The sequence below is a fragment of the Hoplias malabaricus genome, chromosome 12 (genome assembly GCF_029633855.1).
Source record: "Hoplias malabaricus isolate fHopMal1 chromosome 12, fHopMal1.hap1, whole genome shotgun sequence".
Classification (NCBI taxonomy): Eukaryota; Metazoa; Chordata; class Actinopteri; order Characiformes; family Erythrinidae; genus Hoplias; species Hoplias malabaricus.
Window position 1 is genome coordinate 21,784,322 of NC_089811.1, and position 19,459 is coordinate 21,803,780.

General features: G+C 39.0%; 1 protein-coding gene across 4 annotated transcripts in view; it reads right to left on the minus strand.

Annotated features, from left to right (window-relative positions):
• The window catches only part of ncam2 (neural cell adhesion molecule 2), a 268,551-nt gene that overhangs the window by 60,617 nt on the left and 188,475 nt on the right, over positions 1 to 19,459 (minus strand). For all 4 annotated transcript variants that reach the window (XM_066686778.1, XM_066686777.1, XM_066686779.1 and 1 more), the window contains exons 3-5: positions 11,194 to 11,400; positions 5,504 to 5,647; positions 3,792 to 3,926 (exon numbers count right to left, since the gene is read on the minus strand). In XM_066686778.1, coding sequence (XP_066542875.1) covers positions 3,792 to 3,926; positions 5,504 to 5,647; positions 11,194 to 11,400 — 486 coding nt within the window. The remainder of the gene's footprint in view (positions 1 to 3,791; positions 3,927 to 5,503; positions 5,648 to 11,193; positions 11,401 to 19,459) is intronic.

Sequence of the window (19,459 nt, forward strand, 5' to 3'; positions counted from 1 at the left end):
ATTCTGACCTGAAACTAGCTTAAGATTTTATTGGTTTTCATTTTGTTGTATGTTTTTATTTATATAAAATAATTTTATATAAGAGCCTTCCATCGTAGCAAAAATCTCTTGATGATGCATTTCAAAGGCACAGCAGGTAGTGTCACTGTCACAGTTGTAACTGGAGTTGTATGTTTGAGCCCTGTTCCAAGTGACTGTCTGTGAGGAGCTTGATGTGTTCACCCTGTGTCTGCGTGGTCCAAAAACACACACTGGTAGGTGGATTGGATAATCAAGTGTCCATAGGGGTGTGTGTGTCACCCTGTGAAGGATTTTCCCCCTCCACAGGGTGTGTTCCCACCTTGTGCCCAGTGATTCCAAGTAGGCAACAGAAACCATGACCATGAACTGGATAAATGGTTACAGAGAATGAATGAATGAATGAATGCAATTCTCATTTCACTGTGTCGGCTGTGCTAGCCGGTAGGAGGTGAGAAGGCATTTTTTAAAAACATGTGTGCAGAAACTTGCTTTGAGAAAGAAATGCTTATATATTCTGTTTAAAAAGTAATAGCAAAGTAATAAATACTTTGGAATAAAATAATGAAAAAATAGAAGTAATAAAAACCTTGGTCACCATCCTAACACAGGAATGCATTAACTCATCCATTCAAACCTGCCATGATCCACATACCAGAACAGTCAGCAAGACTTCAGATCCAAGAAATGAGAAACCCATCTTCAGTAACTATTATCCTATTAACCTATCTTATTATTATTGCAAAAGCCAACAGGTAACTATATAAAATGTATTCATTCTGTTAGTGTTTTCTTAAAGCATGATTACTTTTATGATTTCCCTAGGGTCTACTGAAAATAAAATGTAATACAATTGTATGGGTTCTAAAATTCAAAATTGTCACCAATAGACCTTGGTTCACGGCTTAAACAATAATGAACACTGGCAAGCATTTTCTGTTCAACTTGTTAGAGAGCTTATTTGGTGTCAGATAATCGTGTAAGATGTAGTGGGCCTATGGTGCTAATAACTGTATGTTCAAAGACTACACTTTAACAATAGAACAAAAAGAAATTTGACCTCTTATTATGTGATGGGTAGTATTTTGAATGACCGTGGCACAAGTCAGCACCTTGGCTTTGGTCCAAAAGCTGAAGAACCAAGCTGCTGGAGGAGGGTTAAGTAACTGCACTCAGATTATTAGCTTGTACTAAAACTCACTCTTTTAATTAACAATCTTCTGACTGTATACATTAACAACAACAACACGCACACAAAGGAAATGTGCTGAGAGACTTGAATAAAACACACTCTGTATGAGGCTTGGTAGTCATGCGCTGAAACAACTCCAATAAGATTACCATTGAATTTCTCGCCAATCGATAGCCATTTTCCAAAGGCTATAATCTAATTGTGCTCATTCCCAGATGAAGGAGCCCAACTGGAACAGCTCCGCTTATATGAGGCACAATTGGGCATAAAGATATCAGGGCAGGTCAGTGAAGCATCTGACACAGACCTCAACCAGCTTTCAGCAAGCCCAGCTGTTCAACAGTGGTCAGCCTAAATTAGTTTGTGACAGAAACGAGACCGCAGTCATATATAGTGGCTCTGGAAACAAGTGTAAAAGAAAGATGGAGACCATATGGGAAGTTAGAGAGAAGCTTTTGAAAAATTTGAGCATTTCATTTAAAGAGATGTTCTCTTTGACACTGAACTTGCTGAAGCTTACTGATGGTGCAACTATTTTTGCTTTTATGCCCCATGCATCACATAGGTAGAGCAATTATTAAGCATTGCTACAGCCAGTTATTTACAGCCTTGTGAAACAATTTAATTTTAGCAGCAGAGCAAGTGAATTTTGTAGCGGCATCAAAGCGCGTTTTCTGCTTTGCCTTTGCACATATGTACCTCTGGCCCTCAGTGTTTCCCTATTAGGCTGCTCTGAATAAGCACTGGATATTTATGTCTCAAAGCGAGGAGCAATTGAAAAACAGACACGCTAATATGTTTAGCCTGGCGTTGCCGAGGGCTAGAGGATGTGCCAGTGGAATGGCATTTGTTTTATGTCAGTGTCTGATCTGTGTTGTCATGTCTGCTGGATTTTCAGCCACGCCTCATTGAGCAGCATTATTAGATCAACTGCAGAGACTTCGGCATTGAACTGAGGAGACTCCGGCCCATGTTCACTCTCATCACGTCAGACATGAAGAAGCTGGAGGGCTAATCTCTCTGTATCATCTGTTCTCATCTTCAAAGGCCTCACCATTTTTCCAGAGACGTGTTTGCTACATGCTAGGCAAATTTTAACAGGGATAATGAGATTTTGTGGTTTCTGGTCAGCTACAGAGAGGCCATTGTTACTGTTATAGCATACAATCTTAAAATTAAAGGTGCAGCGATGCCACAGAAGAACCACATTTAGTTCCATATAGAACCAAACTTTTTCTAATTCATTTAAATGGGTAAAGAATCTTTACATAAAATGATTGATTTTAATCACTTTTTTAATAATAAAAAAAGATTCTTCACACACATCTCAAACAAAATGGTTCTTTATAACATTGCATTGGTCAAAAAACCCTTTGTAGCATTTTTTTAACAGTGTACAGCAAGAATTATAGATATTGTAGTGTCAGCCATGGACTGAGTCTGGGCTGTTTGTGTGTGTGTGTGTGTGTGTGTGTGTGTGTGTTCATTCTGGAGTATGGAACTCGCCATATGCCAAGCACAATCTGCTTGCTGTTCCCTTGTTCACTATGTACTTTTGATGGTATAATAAACAGCAAGCTTGAACAAGAATGGCTCTTGCCCAGTTCTTCTTTGAGACTCATGATACAATGTGTATTCTTTTTTATGCTGCACAGTATGGGGGATTATGTAATTTTTGCAATTTCTGCAAACAGGTTGTGCAGCGTAGATCTGCAACATACCGTCATGTAATGAAGAATTGACAGTGCCACTGTGCAATCTGATTTCAAAAGGCTGTTCTTTGTAAATCTTAAGCCACATGATCGAATCAGTGTCTCAATACGGCTTTAATGTAACGTAATAATGGTGAAATAATGTGATGAATTGAACAGTGCTCGGAGTTGCTGAGTTCATCCATGTTGTAACTGAGCCCGTGTGCATACCTGTTTTTTGGATTATTGGACGCAGCACAATGCAATATGTGTGGTGTGACCTTATGACTAATATATTCATTCATTATCTGTAACCGCTTATCATTGGGTGCAAGACAGGAATACACCCTGGAGGGGGCAGTTTTGAGCCACTCCAAGTAATTATTTATTTTGGACCAAACCAGGGTACCCGGAGGAAACCCATGCAGAAACGGGGAGAACACACCAAACTCCTCACATACATTCACCCGGAGTGGGACTCGAACCCACAACCTCCAGGTCCCTGAAGCTGTGTGACTGCAATACTACCTGCTGCGCCACCACGCCTATATATATATATATATATATATATATATATATATATATATATATATATATATATATATATATATATATATATATATATATATATATGTATATGGGGCCCCTTGTTAAGCGTGCATGGGCACTGAGTGGCTGTGGATTTTAATTGCTTGGCACTTTAATAACGTAACAGTTAGCCTCACACTATGACCTTATGGGCCCATAGTTTGAGAATTATTGCTTTAGGAAATCCAAACTCGTTCTTCGTAGGCAAAGAATCCTTTTAGCATAAGTCCTGATGTACACCTTGCTAAGAGTGTCGTGGCTGCTGTAGCAAAGTAAAACTTAATATTTGTCAAAGAACTCACCATTTACCACCAGGATGATGTCCCTGAAATCAATCTCCCCTCTAGCCTCCACTCGAGCCTCACAGCGGTACACACCCTCATCTGCTTTGGTCACTCGCTGGACCTGTAAGTTGTTGTTGGGTAGGAGCTGGAACTCTGGAAATTTTGTTTGGTTCAGAAATAGCCAGTAAATTAAAAGGCAAAGTAAAACCGCAACACGCAAACATTCACTTGACCTTTTTATTTAAAGGGTAGCAAGTCTACACTTCTGGTTTATATTTAAAATTGGTATCCATTGCTTATTTATTTATTTATTATATTATATTATATTATATTATATTATATTATATTATATTATATTATATTATATTATATTATATTAAACATCCTCTATCAATCTGACCATAGTAGGCTGGGATCATCTACCAAAATCTGAAAATTTTAATGTGTTACTAGTGTAATAACCTATGGTGACCAGATGTCCTCTTTTCGCCGGACATGTCCTCTTTTCAGGACCTAAAAAATGCGTCCGGCCGGGATTCCAAAACTGTCCAGGATTTTGCTGTCCACAGTCTTCCCCCTGTCCCAATTCTTACAATAAGCCCTAATCCCTTTCTTGAAGTGTGCACTTCGATGACGTATGATGACATTGTTTTAGGTGAGCAAATTGGGCATGCCGGGATCAAGTGTTCAAGGGGTCGGAGCTCGGAGCAGAAATGGGACACGCTTCGCCACGTGCCCCTGCTTGTGCTTACATCACTTTCAGCCGAGCTCCGCTCAACATCAAGGTGTTTTACTGGAGCCTCGAACAGAAATCTGTTGAAAGTTGTTAAGGTCATTTATCATAGTCTCTTCTTCGTATTTGGAAGCCTTTCTGTGTCACACGAGCCTTTCACTTTCTGCTCTATATGTTACAAAACTGAAAGATGACGTCACTTCTGTCCCTGTAACGACACAAATACACGGACACACTTGACCGTTACTGACTTTCTGACGAGTTAATCAAGTTATATCTGCGTAGTTCTTCTGTTTAAAATTAACTTTAGAAGAAAACAGGCCAACTCTCCGAATCATTTAAATCAGAACAAGGGAGAGACTGAATTATAGCACGTTCAGCACGTTTTTATCACGTTTTATCACCATATAAAATATGAAATATAAGTATTTTTACACAAATGTCTGGATTTATGTATTCCAGTGATGCTCTGATCAAGTCTGTATTACTTCTGGTTGTTGTGGTGCTTGCTTTTAGTAACATTTAAAAAATGTTAAGAAGTAAATTTGTCACAGTTAACAAGTAAACTCGTCAGTTTCTGTCATGATCATAAGTTTTCTGGTGTAAACAAGTCACTTTAATACAAGGCTTCTGTTTTGAAGTTTGGTAAGAATAGAAAATAACAGGTTTCAATGATTCAACTGTCAAAAAATTATGATTTTTTTTTTCTTTGGGCCAAATGTTGAATGGAAAGGAATCTGTCCACAAAGGCATTTGTTTGTTATCTTGTTAACAAGTATATGTTTATGTATTAAATTCAGCAGAATAGTTGCATGGTTATGGAAGCATTTGTGCTGTCAACCTGCACCATGTGTCCTCTTTCTTGAAAACTCAAATATGGTCACCCTAAATAACATGTGTCCAAAATTCAGCCACAAGCTTAACTGAGGTAAGGAACTGATGAACATCACCAAGCCCAGGAGGTGCTATGGCATATACTGATTAAGTTGTCACTCACTCTCTGTGTCCTCCATGATCTCCATGTTGTTGTAGTACCATGCGACCACAGGCACCGGAGAACTGGTGACGTCACAGACTACTTCGGCCACGTCCCCTTGACGAAACTCCTGAGGGGATGGCACATCCCTGAATGTGAGCTTCTCTGTGGAATGACAAGAGCATTAGACTCTTACACACTCTTAAAACCTGGCTCTTCAAGGGTCATTAATTAATTAAAGTAATTTTTATGTAAATGCATTTTTAAAGATGTCTTAGGCAGGTAGTGCTAACACTTCAAATTGAGGGATTTTTTTTTTAACCCCTGCACTTTCCTCTTTCTCTGCTTGCCTCTGCATATGCTGCAGAAGATATAATTGTGCTACTTGTTGAAAAATAATAAAGTATTAATAGAAAAAAAACAGTACACAGTACAGTACACTTCAATTAATTTCCCACCAAATGTTCATTAAACACAAGTTATTTGTTTTCTGGAGATGATTCAGAACAAATTTTGCAAGCGGAAAGACAAGTATCACAGAAAGTGGTTGTTAATGCCCATTTTGACAGGAAATGTAATAGGATGGATGTATGGTTTGGTGGTGGCTAGACACATGATGGATTTTTAGCGCATGGCTTGTTGATGGATGCATCGTTGATGGATGGATGAATGGCTTGTTGGTGAAAGGATGGATAGATGGATTATTTTTTGGAGTGTGGGTGGACAGATTGTAGACTAACTGAATTGTTGGTGGATGGATGAAAGTATTGATAAGACTAATCAACACAGATTCAAGCATTTGATTGTGAATGAAGTGTGGATGGTTTGAGTGCATTGATGCATAGTTTTTGTAATGTACTGTAGATTAAAATACATTTAAAATATTCCATTTGGTCATAATAGATAGCAGTTGACAGGATACAGCATTTTACAGTTGCAGCAGTGCTCTTAAATAGGCCTCATGCCAGAGAGCGACACACACACACACACACACACTGCACTGCATGCTTTGTCTGTTGCAACACTCTGCTGTATCCTGTCGACTGGTATCAGTTTTTAATGCAGCCCTTTGCGGTTGTTTGAGATGTTTCATTACAGGTCTTCCTGTGAAAAGATAGGATTAGTGACAGAATATTAGTAACATCCCTGAAAGTTGTGGAACTCTGATTTGACGTTCTGTCATGTTCTGCGCGCCTGCTCCTTCATATCTGAACTGTGTCCTGACTTTGATCCGGAATAATAAGTATCTTGCAAATATAAAAAAAAAAATCAAAGGCCCAGTCAGTGCTAGTGCTTCTTTCCTCATTCCAGCCACTGAACATGGGCCAGAGAAATAGATTCTCTTCTCTTTTCTTGGCTTCAGTGGATATGACTCCGTCTTGTTAGCAGTCTGTCTCCAATTTCTCACACTTACCCAACTGCAAATTAATTGAAACATTCCATTAAATCAAGATCTCATCATGCTAACGAAATGGCACGGGCTGTTTTTCATGGGAAGCCGCGGTAAACACGAGACGCTCTCCATCAAAAGGAGGAATGCCTTAAGAGGATGACAAACTTCAGCGGTCTCTCGTCAGCTTCAAGTATTGATCTGTGAGTCACGTCTGTTTACACACTTCCTCGGCTCAAAATCCAGCTTTTCACAGCTTCAGCAACCTCCAAACCCGCTACAAAAAAAAAAAAAAAAAAAAAAAAAAAAAAGCAGAAAGAGAGGGAGCTTACGCAATATCTCTGGGACTTTCAATGCAGCCTATTAATTATGTGTAATGAGGAATAATACATCACCATAAAGTATAAAAGGAAAAGCTTTATCTTGATAAAGATGCCTCCTTTAGGATCTCCTCCTCCCGTTAGGCTCTTCAAAGCCTTCCGTTGCATGAGAAGCTTTTTTCCCCCTTTCAGTACAATCCTTTCTCGAAACTCTTGAAATGAAACTTTTGCATATTTAGATCTTGGGTATCATTCTCATATTCATTCCTGTAAATTTGCATCTACAGTTCTGCTATTCATTTGCATGAAGGAGCAAGTCTGGAGAACTAACTATGGTGTCCTCCGTAATGTTTGGGGAAAAAAGGTTACAGATAACAGCACATTTAAACATAGCTTCATTCCATTTTGTTTTTCTTGCATATTGTTTGCGCGTGTTCACTGCTTAAAATCTTTGACTCAAAGAAATTGTAGAGTATAATTTTTGATGCTCTGCCTGGTCACACTCAAAACCTCACTGTGGTGGTGCATTTTGCTGTCAATTTTAGTTAGAGAACATAAGTTGTGTTCATTTCATATGCCCAATTTTAAGAATCCTGGGTTTGTCTCGCTTATCTGGCATGGGCACTACTAGCAGATTGTACCTTGGGGAACAATAGTATGACTGTCCAGTGTGTGATTATGATTACCAGTGTTCTAATGATCATTTCTCATAGATCTGACCCTAAAAGTTGGCTGATGTTTTTTATTTATGTATTTTTTTCTCTATCTCTCGTACTCATGTTGACAAACAGCAAAAAGAGACCCAAAAATCTTGAGTTTTCTGAAGGCCCTTGTATCTGTAGTAATAGAGCAATCGAAACACCCCACTGCACACACACGTGACTCACCCAAAACATTAAAAACTGTGCACTATAATGTGCAGAAAACAGCCATATAAATTTAATGCTTATATGAAACACATTACCATGCTAAAGAGTTTTTCTTTAGGATCTTCTCCTCCTTTTAGGATTCTCTGTGCCTTTGTCTGCATGAGAAGTCAAATGCAATCCCTTTTTTTATTTTTATTTTTTGAGTCTCTTGTAATGGAACTTTTTCATATTTTGCTTTGCAGATCTTGGGCATTATCCTCATTTCCATTTCTGTTTATCTGCATCTACATTTCTGCCATTAATTTCAAAGGATTGTGCAAGCGAAAGAGGCTGGAGAACTGCTTAATGCATTCTGCCGCCACACTCAAAATGTCATTCATCCGTTGTCTCCACATAATTGCTTCTCTTTTCTTTCTTTTCTCTCCCGAGCATGTCCTTTTCTCTCATTTTCTTTTGTCTCTTTCCCTCTCTCTCTATTGCCACTTCTGCTCTCCCATTATGTGCCTTTAGCTGTCTCGTTGCCCAAAGAATTACATTTAGGTTTTACATCAACATATTTGTCAGAGGTCTTGGGAATAGAACCCGCCCACTTTTCTCACTTTATTGTAAAGCTGTCTTTAACTACGCCTTTGTATGTCCTCTTTTCACGCAAAACCCGGCTATCTGTTTCAATGGCGTGTTTTTCCGGAGGTGGCATATAGTGGTGAAATGATGCTTTTTAAGTTTACATAACATGCATAATGTCTTTCTGTCAGAGGAGAGACAGTAGCATCCCTTTGCCAGAATGCAATTTGCATCAATAGAGGCCCCAAATTGCTTTATAGCTGGGCCATGTAAGAGCCAATGCCTTGCTATAAGATATTCACCATAAATTGGAGAGGAGAATTATAACATTTTGAGATCAAAGTTTTTTTCTGTATTGTGTGCTTCAAAAGAATATTTTGAGGCCAGCAGGCACAGATTAAACTAGTTGGACAGCATGTAAAGCCTGGCTGTTTATCTACTTGAGGAGAAATTGTCTTATGTATTGTGGTACTTCTGTCCTATATTTCATTGCTGCAATGCATTGGTAGTTATCTTGACTGAAGCAAGGAAAGGCACATTCCAGCCTTAAGAGCATATAGAAGTTCATCCTTTGATGTCAACATGAGACTTCTCCAACTGCATTAGGTTATAAACCATCCATATGCCAATATGAAAGTTTTGTAACTTAGGATATTATCTAAAAATTGGAACAGTTTCTACTGTCCTTACAAGGCTTTACATTGGATTTTTTTCTCTTTTTTTAATTATTATTTGTATTTATTTATTTATTTTTAATTAAACTTTTAGGATCTAAAGATATTCATCAATAATATCATCCAGCATTAGTACCTGACCTCTCTAATGCTAAGTTCAGGAAAACAAAAGATCTGTTAACCTGAATAATACAGATACAGTGCTTGGCAGCACAGTGCTCTGGGGGTTTTACCCCTGTAGTTAGTGCTTGGCATTGAGAATGTGGAGAATAGACTCATGTGCAGCTGCAGAATATTATTTCATTTTATTTATTTCATTTTTTTAAATAAAGTAAAATAAAAAGCCTTTTTAATTACTTTCCAACCACTTTTTCCATGAATGCTGAGACCTTTTCTACAGAACAGTCTGATTAGGATCTTTTAAATATTACTTTGCCATCAAAAATCAAACACACTGACTGCAGACTTTTGATATGAATTGATATGTAATCCGGCAGGTATACAGTACCAGCAGCCCCCCCACCCCCTGCTGGTGACGAGCCTGGCATCCTGGTTGAAAGCTGCAGGATTTAAAGGCTCTGGCAGTGCAGATCTGAGGGTACAGGCTCTGACTGTGCCTCTGCTGTGAAGGACCAGGTTCTCTGGGAGGCCTTGTTCCCCAGGTGCCCACTCTGCATGCAGAGTGAGATGTTTGGTGTGTGTGTGAGAGAGAAAGGCACGTTTCCTGGCACGGCACCTATATGAGAGCACCTCTGCTGACTGACTTCACAACATAGCCCTCTGATGGGCTACCCACAGAATTTAACCAGGACACTTATCAAGTGCTCTGCGCAGAAACAGCAGGAACCAGCTGGAAATGTCCTGTTCCTTGACAACTCAGCAGCTTCCTCTGTCAGGCAGTGACACATACTCACCGCACGCTGGAAACCAAGAGTTTAAACCGCATGAAAAATGGATCAGTACAATGGAAAATTGAAAATAAATGAAGTGCATTAGCAGCAGGTTCTCCAGTGGTGAGAACGCTTTGAATATTAGAACATGCAACAATGAACACCACTGGCACATAGCGATGAGAAACAATCTCCATTTTCATTAAAATGGAACATTTCATTCACCTCTGTATCCTAGTTTAATCCAACTGCTATTTAGAGCTATATATATCTTATTATACTAACAATTAGACTGTTAATCAGTAACTGCTGTAACACTGGTGATATATCAGTGGGATGTACTACATAAGTTTGAATTTGCCATCTTTGATGTCAAAATGACACACAATTTATCTGAGATGGTATGAAGAACCAGGCTAAACATTAAGCTGAATTTAGTTTGTTGTGACACTTTCTGGGAAGAAATGAAAGATCTGTAGCTCTGTGTATGTTACAGTGACATAATGCTGAAGATATGATACAGCTTGCTGTGTCTGACATTTTTGTTGCTTTTTGAGAATGTGAGTTTCATTTATCAAGCATTTACCATTTCACTTCTCTAATATTAACAAGACCTTTGATGAAAATCAGAGAGGGGCCTGCCCAGGTTTGTGACTATAAGGACTTTGGACAGAGGCTAGTGCTGGGTGATAAAGCACAAAAAAATATCACAATTAAATGTACATTTTACCATTATTTAAGATTAACGAACAATTATTTTGTTTTTGTGTTTTTGACACATAGTTCAGTGTGTTCACTATGCTCCACTATAAAACAGGGCTATTTTTTCTAATGTTGCTGGGAGCCTGTTCTTCTCGTTTTCTGAACACTAATTAATTGCCCAGCCCTAACAGAGGCGCTCATGACATCCACATAGAAGTAGACAGTGTTTAGATTAGTTCATGTTGATAAAACGAAGAGCTTTTGAGGTACCTGCACAAAGCAGTGTGGGTCTATGTACTCACGGTAGATTTCCAGCACTACAGTAGCCTCTTGGGTCTGTCCCTGGGCGTCTGTTGCCTGGCAGCGGTAAATGCCAGCATCCTCTACGTTGGCGTTGTACAGAGTGAGTCTGGATCGCACACCTTCATTGTGCAAAGCAACACGTGGAGATGGCACCATCCTCTCGCCCTGTGGGTTATACCACTCCAAACGTACAGGCTCTCCAATTGCTGAAAACACACACACACACACACACACACACACACACACACACACACACACACACACACACACACAAATGTCATTGTAGTGATGTATGTGTATAGGAATTCTCAGATATCTGAAGATTGCTTCTTTAGAATAGCGGCGGTATTAGCGTAATCTCACACCAATGTTAAGATGACTACATTCCTGAGAGGAATACTTGTTATGAAGTACTTAAAAATGATCTATAGCAGGGCTTCTCAAACTGTGGTACTGTGTGTATCAGTGGAGGTGCCTGAAGCAGCATGAGGTGATACACCAGCTTAATAGCTGAAAGTTAAAATGACATAATATTTCAGTCTTCATAAACGTTTTAATAAAATTAGTTTGTGTTTATTTAAAAAAAAGGCATTGGGCTATGCATACACCGTTCCCAAATCACAAAATTTTCAAAATATTATCAGTAGCTGTTTTGCAGTTGTCAGAAACAGAAACAAACTTAATGCCTCTAATAAATCCACTTTCATATCATGGCTGGAAGTAGCAGATACAAGAAGCAATGAGCCGACCCCTGGTAAATCAAACGCACCTGTTGAGTGAGGAAGATAATTCATTGGCCGTCCTTGCGAGAGCTGATGATATTTTAAACGAAGACGAAACTGCTACTGTTAGCACATGCCAACAAGATGATAAGACACGGTGACAACAAACACTACTAGAACATAAGACGTCAGTTATCCAGATTCCACTATATTGGGATGGATGAAGAATAAAAGGAGCACATATTTCTGTGATTAGACATTGTCATTTTACAGCACCTCAAGCGTCTGGATTAGTACTTAATGTATGTATTAAAAAAAAAAAAAAAAAAAATTAAATATATATATATATATATATATATATATATATATATATGAAAAAGATTTTTAGTTGTTTACAATATGCCAAAATGAAGTCCTTGTGGCAATGTCATAAGTCAACGTTTAAGAACATGTGTAAAGACTTATTTCAAGTCATCATTACTCAGATATACTATGTCAACAGTAGAGAAAGAAGTCAATTTTAGAGACACAGCTGGGGCCTCAAAATATTAGTGAGCACATCCACAATCGCTGCACAATTTGTTGAGTCATTTTCTAATCCATCAGTGGTCATGGAATGCTGTTGACTGAAAGTGTTTTGTTGGTGGACTCTTTAGTCTAGCAATGACAATCTGGTTCAAAACTCCAACAGAATTTTCCGTGTCTAAGCACTGCAGAGCTGAGAAAAATCCACCATGCCTGTAATACATGGTTGTTCAGGATTCCCAAAAGACGATCTGTCATTATAGAACTACAGAGTATACCTATATGGCAAGTGGAGTGTAGAAATAGGAAGTGGCTTTAATGGGCTTAAAGAGTGTGTGTGTGTGTGTGTGTGTGTGTGTGTTTATACACTATTAAGCATTGCACTGGAAAAAAATGGGGGAAAAATATGCTTTCACACGCAAGTCAGAGGTGTCACTTCACCCTCAGTAGGCAACATTGCGCCAATGTAAAGTGATAAACAGAAATGTCCGGTGCAATGTCCAGCAGAGAGAGTCACTCATGGCACTGAGGGCCTTTAAATCCTGGCCTGCTGGAAGGTCATAAAAAGAATCTGTTTGAAGCAGCACACTTCCCAGCATGCGTGTGGCAGTTAGCTGTGTGGCTGAGCCCCCTGCACTGCAGGAGGCCTGGAGCCGCAGCTCTGCACACGCCTGGTGACACGGCAGGGTGTCAACACGCAACTCCGACATGGGACCCAATGTGGCAACAGGCAGGGGGTTATCAGTGCAGCACCAGAGTGCTCATCCACAGCAGGGGCCTCCGAGAGAAGTCTCAAAGAGAGGGAGAGGGACAGGGCATGGCAACACAAGCCCGGCCTGTGTTGAACACATTGGTCAGTCGGCGGTCAGCCACCAGTCATGTACAAGCAGGGAGTCTACAGAGAACAGATGAACAGGGTTTTTGGGCTTTACCAAATGATCAACTGCACTGTCATTGGAAAAGCTGTTTGAGGTGCACAAAAAAAAGTCTAAACTGCCCCTCAACTTGGAAGAGGATAAAATAATAATAATAAAAAAATCGTTCTCCATAAACGTCATTCTCTAGAATAGTTTTCTCCAATGCCCTGTAAATGCTATTATACTTTTTTGAATACTGAATATCTATACTTATAATAGATGGTGGATAACTCTCTTGAAAGTTATTATAACTGGGATACTTTATAATTGTTACTTGAAACTTGCAAGGACACTATTTTTTCAGCTATATGCCATCGTTCCATTCCAGTTATAGCTATAGTCATTACGTTTTCACAAAGTGCATGTGTGTAAATGTTGCTAATTTTTCTACTGTCTACTGATGACAATTACTCCACTCCACTGTTCACAAATACCACCCTCGCTCTAAGCTCTGTACAAAAGAGGAGATGACTGCTGTGCTTGGTTTGCTGCTCAGGTTAGAACTCCATGTGTCTTGGGCAGCTGAAATACAAGTTTAATACAGAAAGTTTGGGGAGGTCTCAGAACAGTCATGTTGTTTGTTTTTGTATGGAGGGGACTATACAGATTCAAAAATTGAAGCAATATAGAAATATACATATCATAAGCCTGACAGGCATTGCATGAAATGTGCAGATTTGATTAACTCTATATCTTTTAAGTACAGGGCTTGATTAATCCTTGCTGAAATAAACCCAGTCCACTCTGCTGCATAGACTCTAGAGGTTAATGTGAGAGTGATAGCAGTGAACAGTGAACAGGCCGAACAGAATGAGTGAGATATTGAAAGTGCCCGCAGGAGGCTAGAGATTTTTATATATGTGTGTGTGTCTGGCTCTGTGGAGGCGAGTGTCAGGAGTGGCAGCTCCACTGGCTGCTCAGTCACTCTTAATTAATGCATTTAGCTTAGCCTGCACCAAAACAGTGAGAAATCAATTGACCATTGTGAGACCTCACAGCATGCTTTAATAGGGCATGATTAACCGATTACACTCCACTGGACTGTTACAATCACTGACCTGTGCAGAAAGACTGACCTGTAGACTACAGGCCAAGGACATTCATTTAGATCTCCCTGGTATATACTGTTTGCTTCTATACTGTTCCAAAAAAGGCATCTATAATTTATTTTTATGTCAAAATAACACTTTGAAAAATGTCCAGTTTTCAAAGCGTGCTAACAGCAGTTTAATCCCACATTATAAAAATGCATCTAAAAACATCAGTCATTTTCTCCAGTCAATTTACTTCATGCTTTAAAAATGCCTTTTTACTGACATCTATCAATCTAAATGCCTCAACCTATGCAGTATACCCATTTTTAAAATGGCTCATCTCATGTGTTATATGGACAAAATAGTTTTAATTGATGTTGTATGCCTTTTTAGTGGAAAAAAATTACTAAATACACCCTTTTAAATTGGGAAATTAAACATGAGAATATGAATGGCCAATCTGCAGATATACATTCCACAGCAACACAAGCCCACTAGCCCTCCATAGCGCCAAGTTCAGGTAATGTCCAGTTGAAGGAAAGCCAAAAACAGTTCAAAACAATCAACTTTGAGCTGACAGATACAATCCTCTAAACATGTAATTTAAGCCACAGTTTCCTGGAACACAGTCTGTGCTATGTCTTTAGCCTGTGGTGCTGACTTGTCTAAGCATAGTGGGCCAGCTGCCTTATTACCAGTCTTATTTCACTTTACTCTTAGTCCAGAACCAGTCAATTGATCTCCCTTTCCTAGACACGAGTTTTTATCATCAGCACGTCTTGGTGTACACTGAATAGTGTACTGGACTGTTTGAAAAGTTTGTCATTACCTGTTTCCCTGCCTCCCGGTAATACCACATACTGTGTCAATATTCTGAGATAGGTATATGGGAGAGGAAATAAAATGGACACCACCCATCCCTAATTGTAGTATTGATTAGAGGAGTCACATTCACCTGCAGAGCAACATTTCTTCTGATAGCAAGGGTATTAATAGGTTATAGTTCCCTCTTTTTTTCCATTAACAGCCCTTACTCTTCATGGAAAGCTATATATTAAACATTAAAAAAAATTCTTTAGCAGATTTATTTGCATTCAGCTACAGGCATTTGGTACTGGGTTTGACTAGAGAAGTGCAACACAATCCAATGTTAGGCACAGGTTGGTGGGCTCCTGGCATAAATCATTGTACAGCTGCTCCAGAACATACCATCTTATATCATGCATTTCCCTGAAAGTTATGCAAGCTTTGTCTGTCCATTTGAAAACCTATGCACATTATAGTAGCTGAGTTTACTAATTATTAGAGGTGTCTGCATAGTCTTTTAGCAATAGTGTTCTAACCTCACAAGGGAAGCCCACAATCCCAAGAACAAAACCATCTAAAATGGTAACCTCACAGCAAAGTAAATGGAGTGATGAATCACTTTTGAACACCGTAGAGATGAGCCAGAATGCCGTTTGTGATCCAGAACTAATGGCCATCGTTGGTACCTAAGCCCTCTAATGCTCTGGTGGTAAGGTCCCAACAGCAGTGTTCCAGCTAGTGATCTAGTGCAAAGCTTTCTCAGCAGAAAAGAGGCTGTTAGTGCAAAGGGGTCAGCAACTCCCTGCAGATTTCTGAACATGTGGCACTTCTTGTCATTTTGTAGTTTGCCTTTAGAATCAAAATAAGCCTTGTGTTGAAGTCATGTTTATTTATATTTGGTTGTTATGCCTTTTGTTTTTGTTAAAAAGATATTGTTGTGGTTTCTGCATGATACTTTACTCTGCATATGATTCAGGAAAATACATTGATTAAAACTTGTTATGTGTAGAACTGATCTTTTGGAACAAATTTCCAGACAATGGCCTTATTTACACAAACTGATCTAATTTATATATCATTTACTAAAGATATTTTCTAATTCATGCAGATGTTTAACACTGAGCCAGTGAGAAATTCACACGAACCACAAGAAATTCAGCAGCTCCTGAACCAATGGTTGACTTTGTATGGAATCAGATTTGTGCCAAAAAGAATCGCACAAAAATATTTATCTGAAACCTAAAACTTATAATTTGCAAACAAAATATCCAACTTTGACCTTTGTGCTCCATGACTTTTGTGCGTGAGCACTGAGTTTTCTGCGCGTGCTGCACGAGTTCTGTGCATGTGCTCTGAGTTTTGTGTGCCTGATCCCTGAGTTTTGCAAGCAGTTTTGGCACAAAGCTCTCGCGTGGGCGGGACTTCTCAGGGGTGCCTTTCCATTGGCTAATGAGTTGTTGAGTGACAACTCAATGCACAAGGCATTTGTTGCAGCTCAGCAGCGGAGAGACAGGAAAGATTTCAACATTTAAAGTAATTTTACACAAACACAAATTCTCTTTGTACTTTACTGTTTTAAAACGATGAAATACCTGCAAACTCCGACAATCAATGTAGATATTGAGGTAATGTTCTGTCTAAAATGAAACATTAAAGATTTTACTGTAAATACAATCCTGTTTGTCTCTCGTTAACAGATACTGATCTGAGGTAAATGCACACCGATGTCTGTTTGCTCAGGAAGAAACAGAATAAATGAGCGTTTATTTGTTTATTTGTAAATTATTATTCAAGTGTGCTTGAGCCTCTGTTCAGAATCCTATCGTGTACTAACGTAGTGGGTCTTCACTTTTCCATACTCACTGTTAGATGGTTTACATGCCCAAATTTTATTTTGAAGATCACAGTTAATCTGTTTTTAACAAATGCTGTATGTGTATTTTGTTACAGGAGGTCTCATAGAAAAGAGAAACATCACAGACAAGAGTGTTCCTGCTCCTTTAATGAATACAAATTTAATAAATTTGTATCAAACTTCTGCAAAGTTCACTGTCATTTTTGGATTTTGAGAGGAAATGTGAATGATTAATAAATCATTAATTATTATTAACAATAATGAATTATTAATAATAACAACAATGACTATTAATACTAATATTAATAAACAAGAAGTCAAAATGTTCTAACAGTATATAGTTCAAGCAAAAAGAACTATGTGTTTAAAAAATATGAAAGAGGAAATTAATTAAATATCAGAGCTATTCAACAACGTAAATGTTCATATGCGTTATATTCTAGTCCCAAATCCGAACACACGCTTGCTGCACTCAAGAGTCGTGAACAAAGTTCAGGGCACTGAGTTGTCACTCAAAAACTCATTAGCCTTTTTGGAAAAAAAACACTTTTTTGAAAATGCATATAAAACAGACACTGATGCCGTATTTTATAAACAATATGTATCTTGGGAGAGCATATGAATGCAGGAGTAAAACAGATATTGGTATCTTATATGAGATTATATCTGTTTCATGTACTCTGGACAGCTCCTCCTGTACATTATTGCTTTTTCTTAAGCCTCTCCTGAGCTGGTGCTGTCTTTGTGGCTTTATTCTGCTTCAGGAGCTTGACCTGCACGTGTGAAGGGTGTGTGGGCAGCTGCAGTGTCATGAGCATTCAGCCAGGTGAACTAATAAGCTGTCACCTGGAGGGCGTCCAGCAGGGGTCAGGGTGCCTCACCCTGTTAAAGACAACCTGCTGTGGAGAGCCTGGGGACCATGGATTCCAGCATTTCAGCAGCTTATCCATGTGTGAAATGCGTATATACACACACCCACACACACACTCATGTTGCTGGTCCTGCCCATTTTCACTGCATGGTCATACATACTGATTGGAGTGTCAAAAAGTAATTGCCATACTGTGTGTGTACTATAATTTAAAGCAGTGTAACCCAAACTATATCATTTACTATGTGACAAAATATTTGTGGACATGTGATCACCCAGTAACCAATCTGCTTCTTAAGTTGTGACATATTGACCTTATGAAACGTCCAGAGAAATCCTGGAGTGATCCTTTTACACATGTAGTGCACAGCAAGGGATTCTTTGCAAGGCACATTTTCACAGCAGGAACCTGTTCTGAATGTTCTACACAGAACACAGGTGGTGTCAGTGTAGTGGGTGCAGGAAATACTCCGAGACATTTGATGTTTCCACATGTACTCACTCTACCCAGTGATCCTATCAGGGTGCTACCAGGAAAAAGTCCAGGACAAATGCTATGATAATGCCTTGAATAACAGCAGACTCAAACTGAATTACCAGTGTGCATTACCCTCTTGCAGTAGCAGAGGGAGCCTGTCACGCTGCAGACTAAACTCACTTGACGTAACAGAGGCAAAGCTAGGGGGAGGGTTACAGTACACACTAAACACGCAAGCTCTGAAAATGGGTGCCCCTGGCCAAGTGCTCAAAAACGTTTTGAACAACGAAGACATAAATGAGGAAAATTTTGTACCAAAAAGGGAGACACAGGGTCTCGAAATTCCCTGGTTTTAAATGAGATGGCCATGCTCAGTCCAAAGTTTTCTGCACAGCATGCCAACTCCTTGTAGTTGCCGTCACAGAAACACAACAAACTTTACCATCATTTAAAGTGGTGGTTCCCAAAGGTGGGGGCACAGAAAGGCGATGAGCCCGCGTTTGAGTTCATGCACACAGATAGACTCCTTCGTGGCTGTTCTGGGCATGTTCCCGATATTGCGAAGCACACAAGATGCTTTTGCCACTTTTTTGTGATCTGTATAATGTGCAAAAGTTTGAGAACCACTAACTTAAAGTTCAAACACAATCAAAGGTGTGAGAAGGGTTTTGCAAAATCTAAAAGCCCTGTTATATCTACCTCTCAGTACGACGCAGCTCCACATGTAAAACAAATCTCCATTGCTCAAAATGAAGTAAATATGCTGGTTTTCTTAGCCAAATATATATGATTTTAAGCATTAAGTTGAATGACAGTTTGTCACTCTGTGTAACTAAACATGAAATAAATTATTAGATAGAAATCAGGAGAACTAATGTAGTAAAAAAAAAAGTTCTACAATAAAAACTGTTCTGTCCATTCAAAAAAAGTTGTCATATGGTAACAAACTATTCATCTGGGTTTATTCAACTCCAGTAAATATTTTGGCTCAAATAATAGTTCTTTCAAATATTTATCTGAGCTGAATGAACCCTGTTTATTGTTGTCACATGAAGT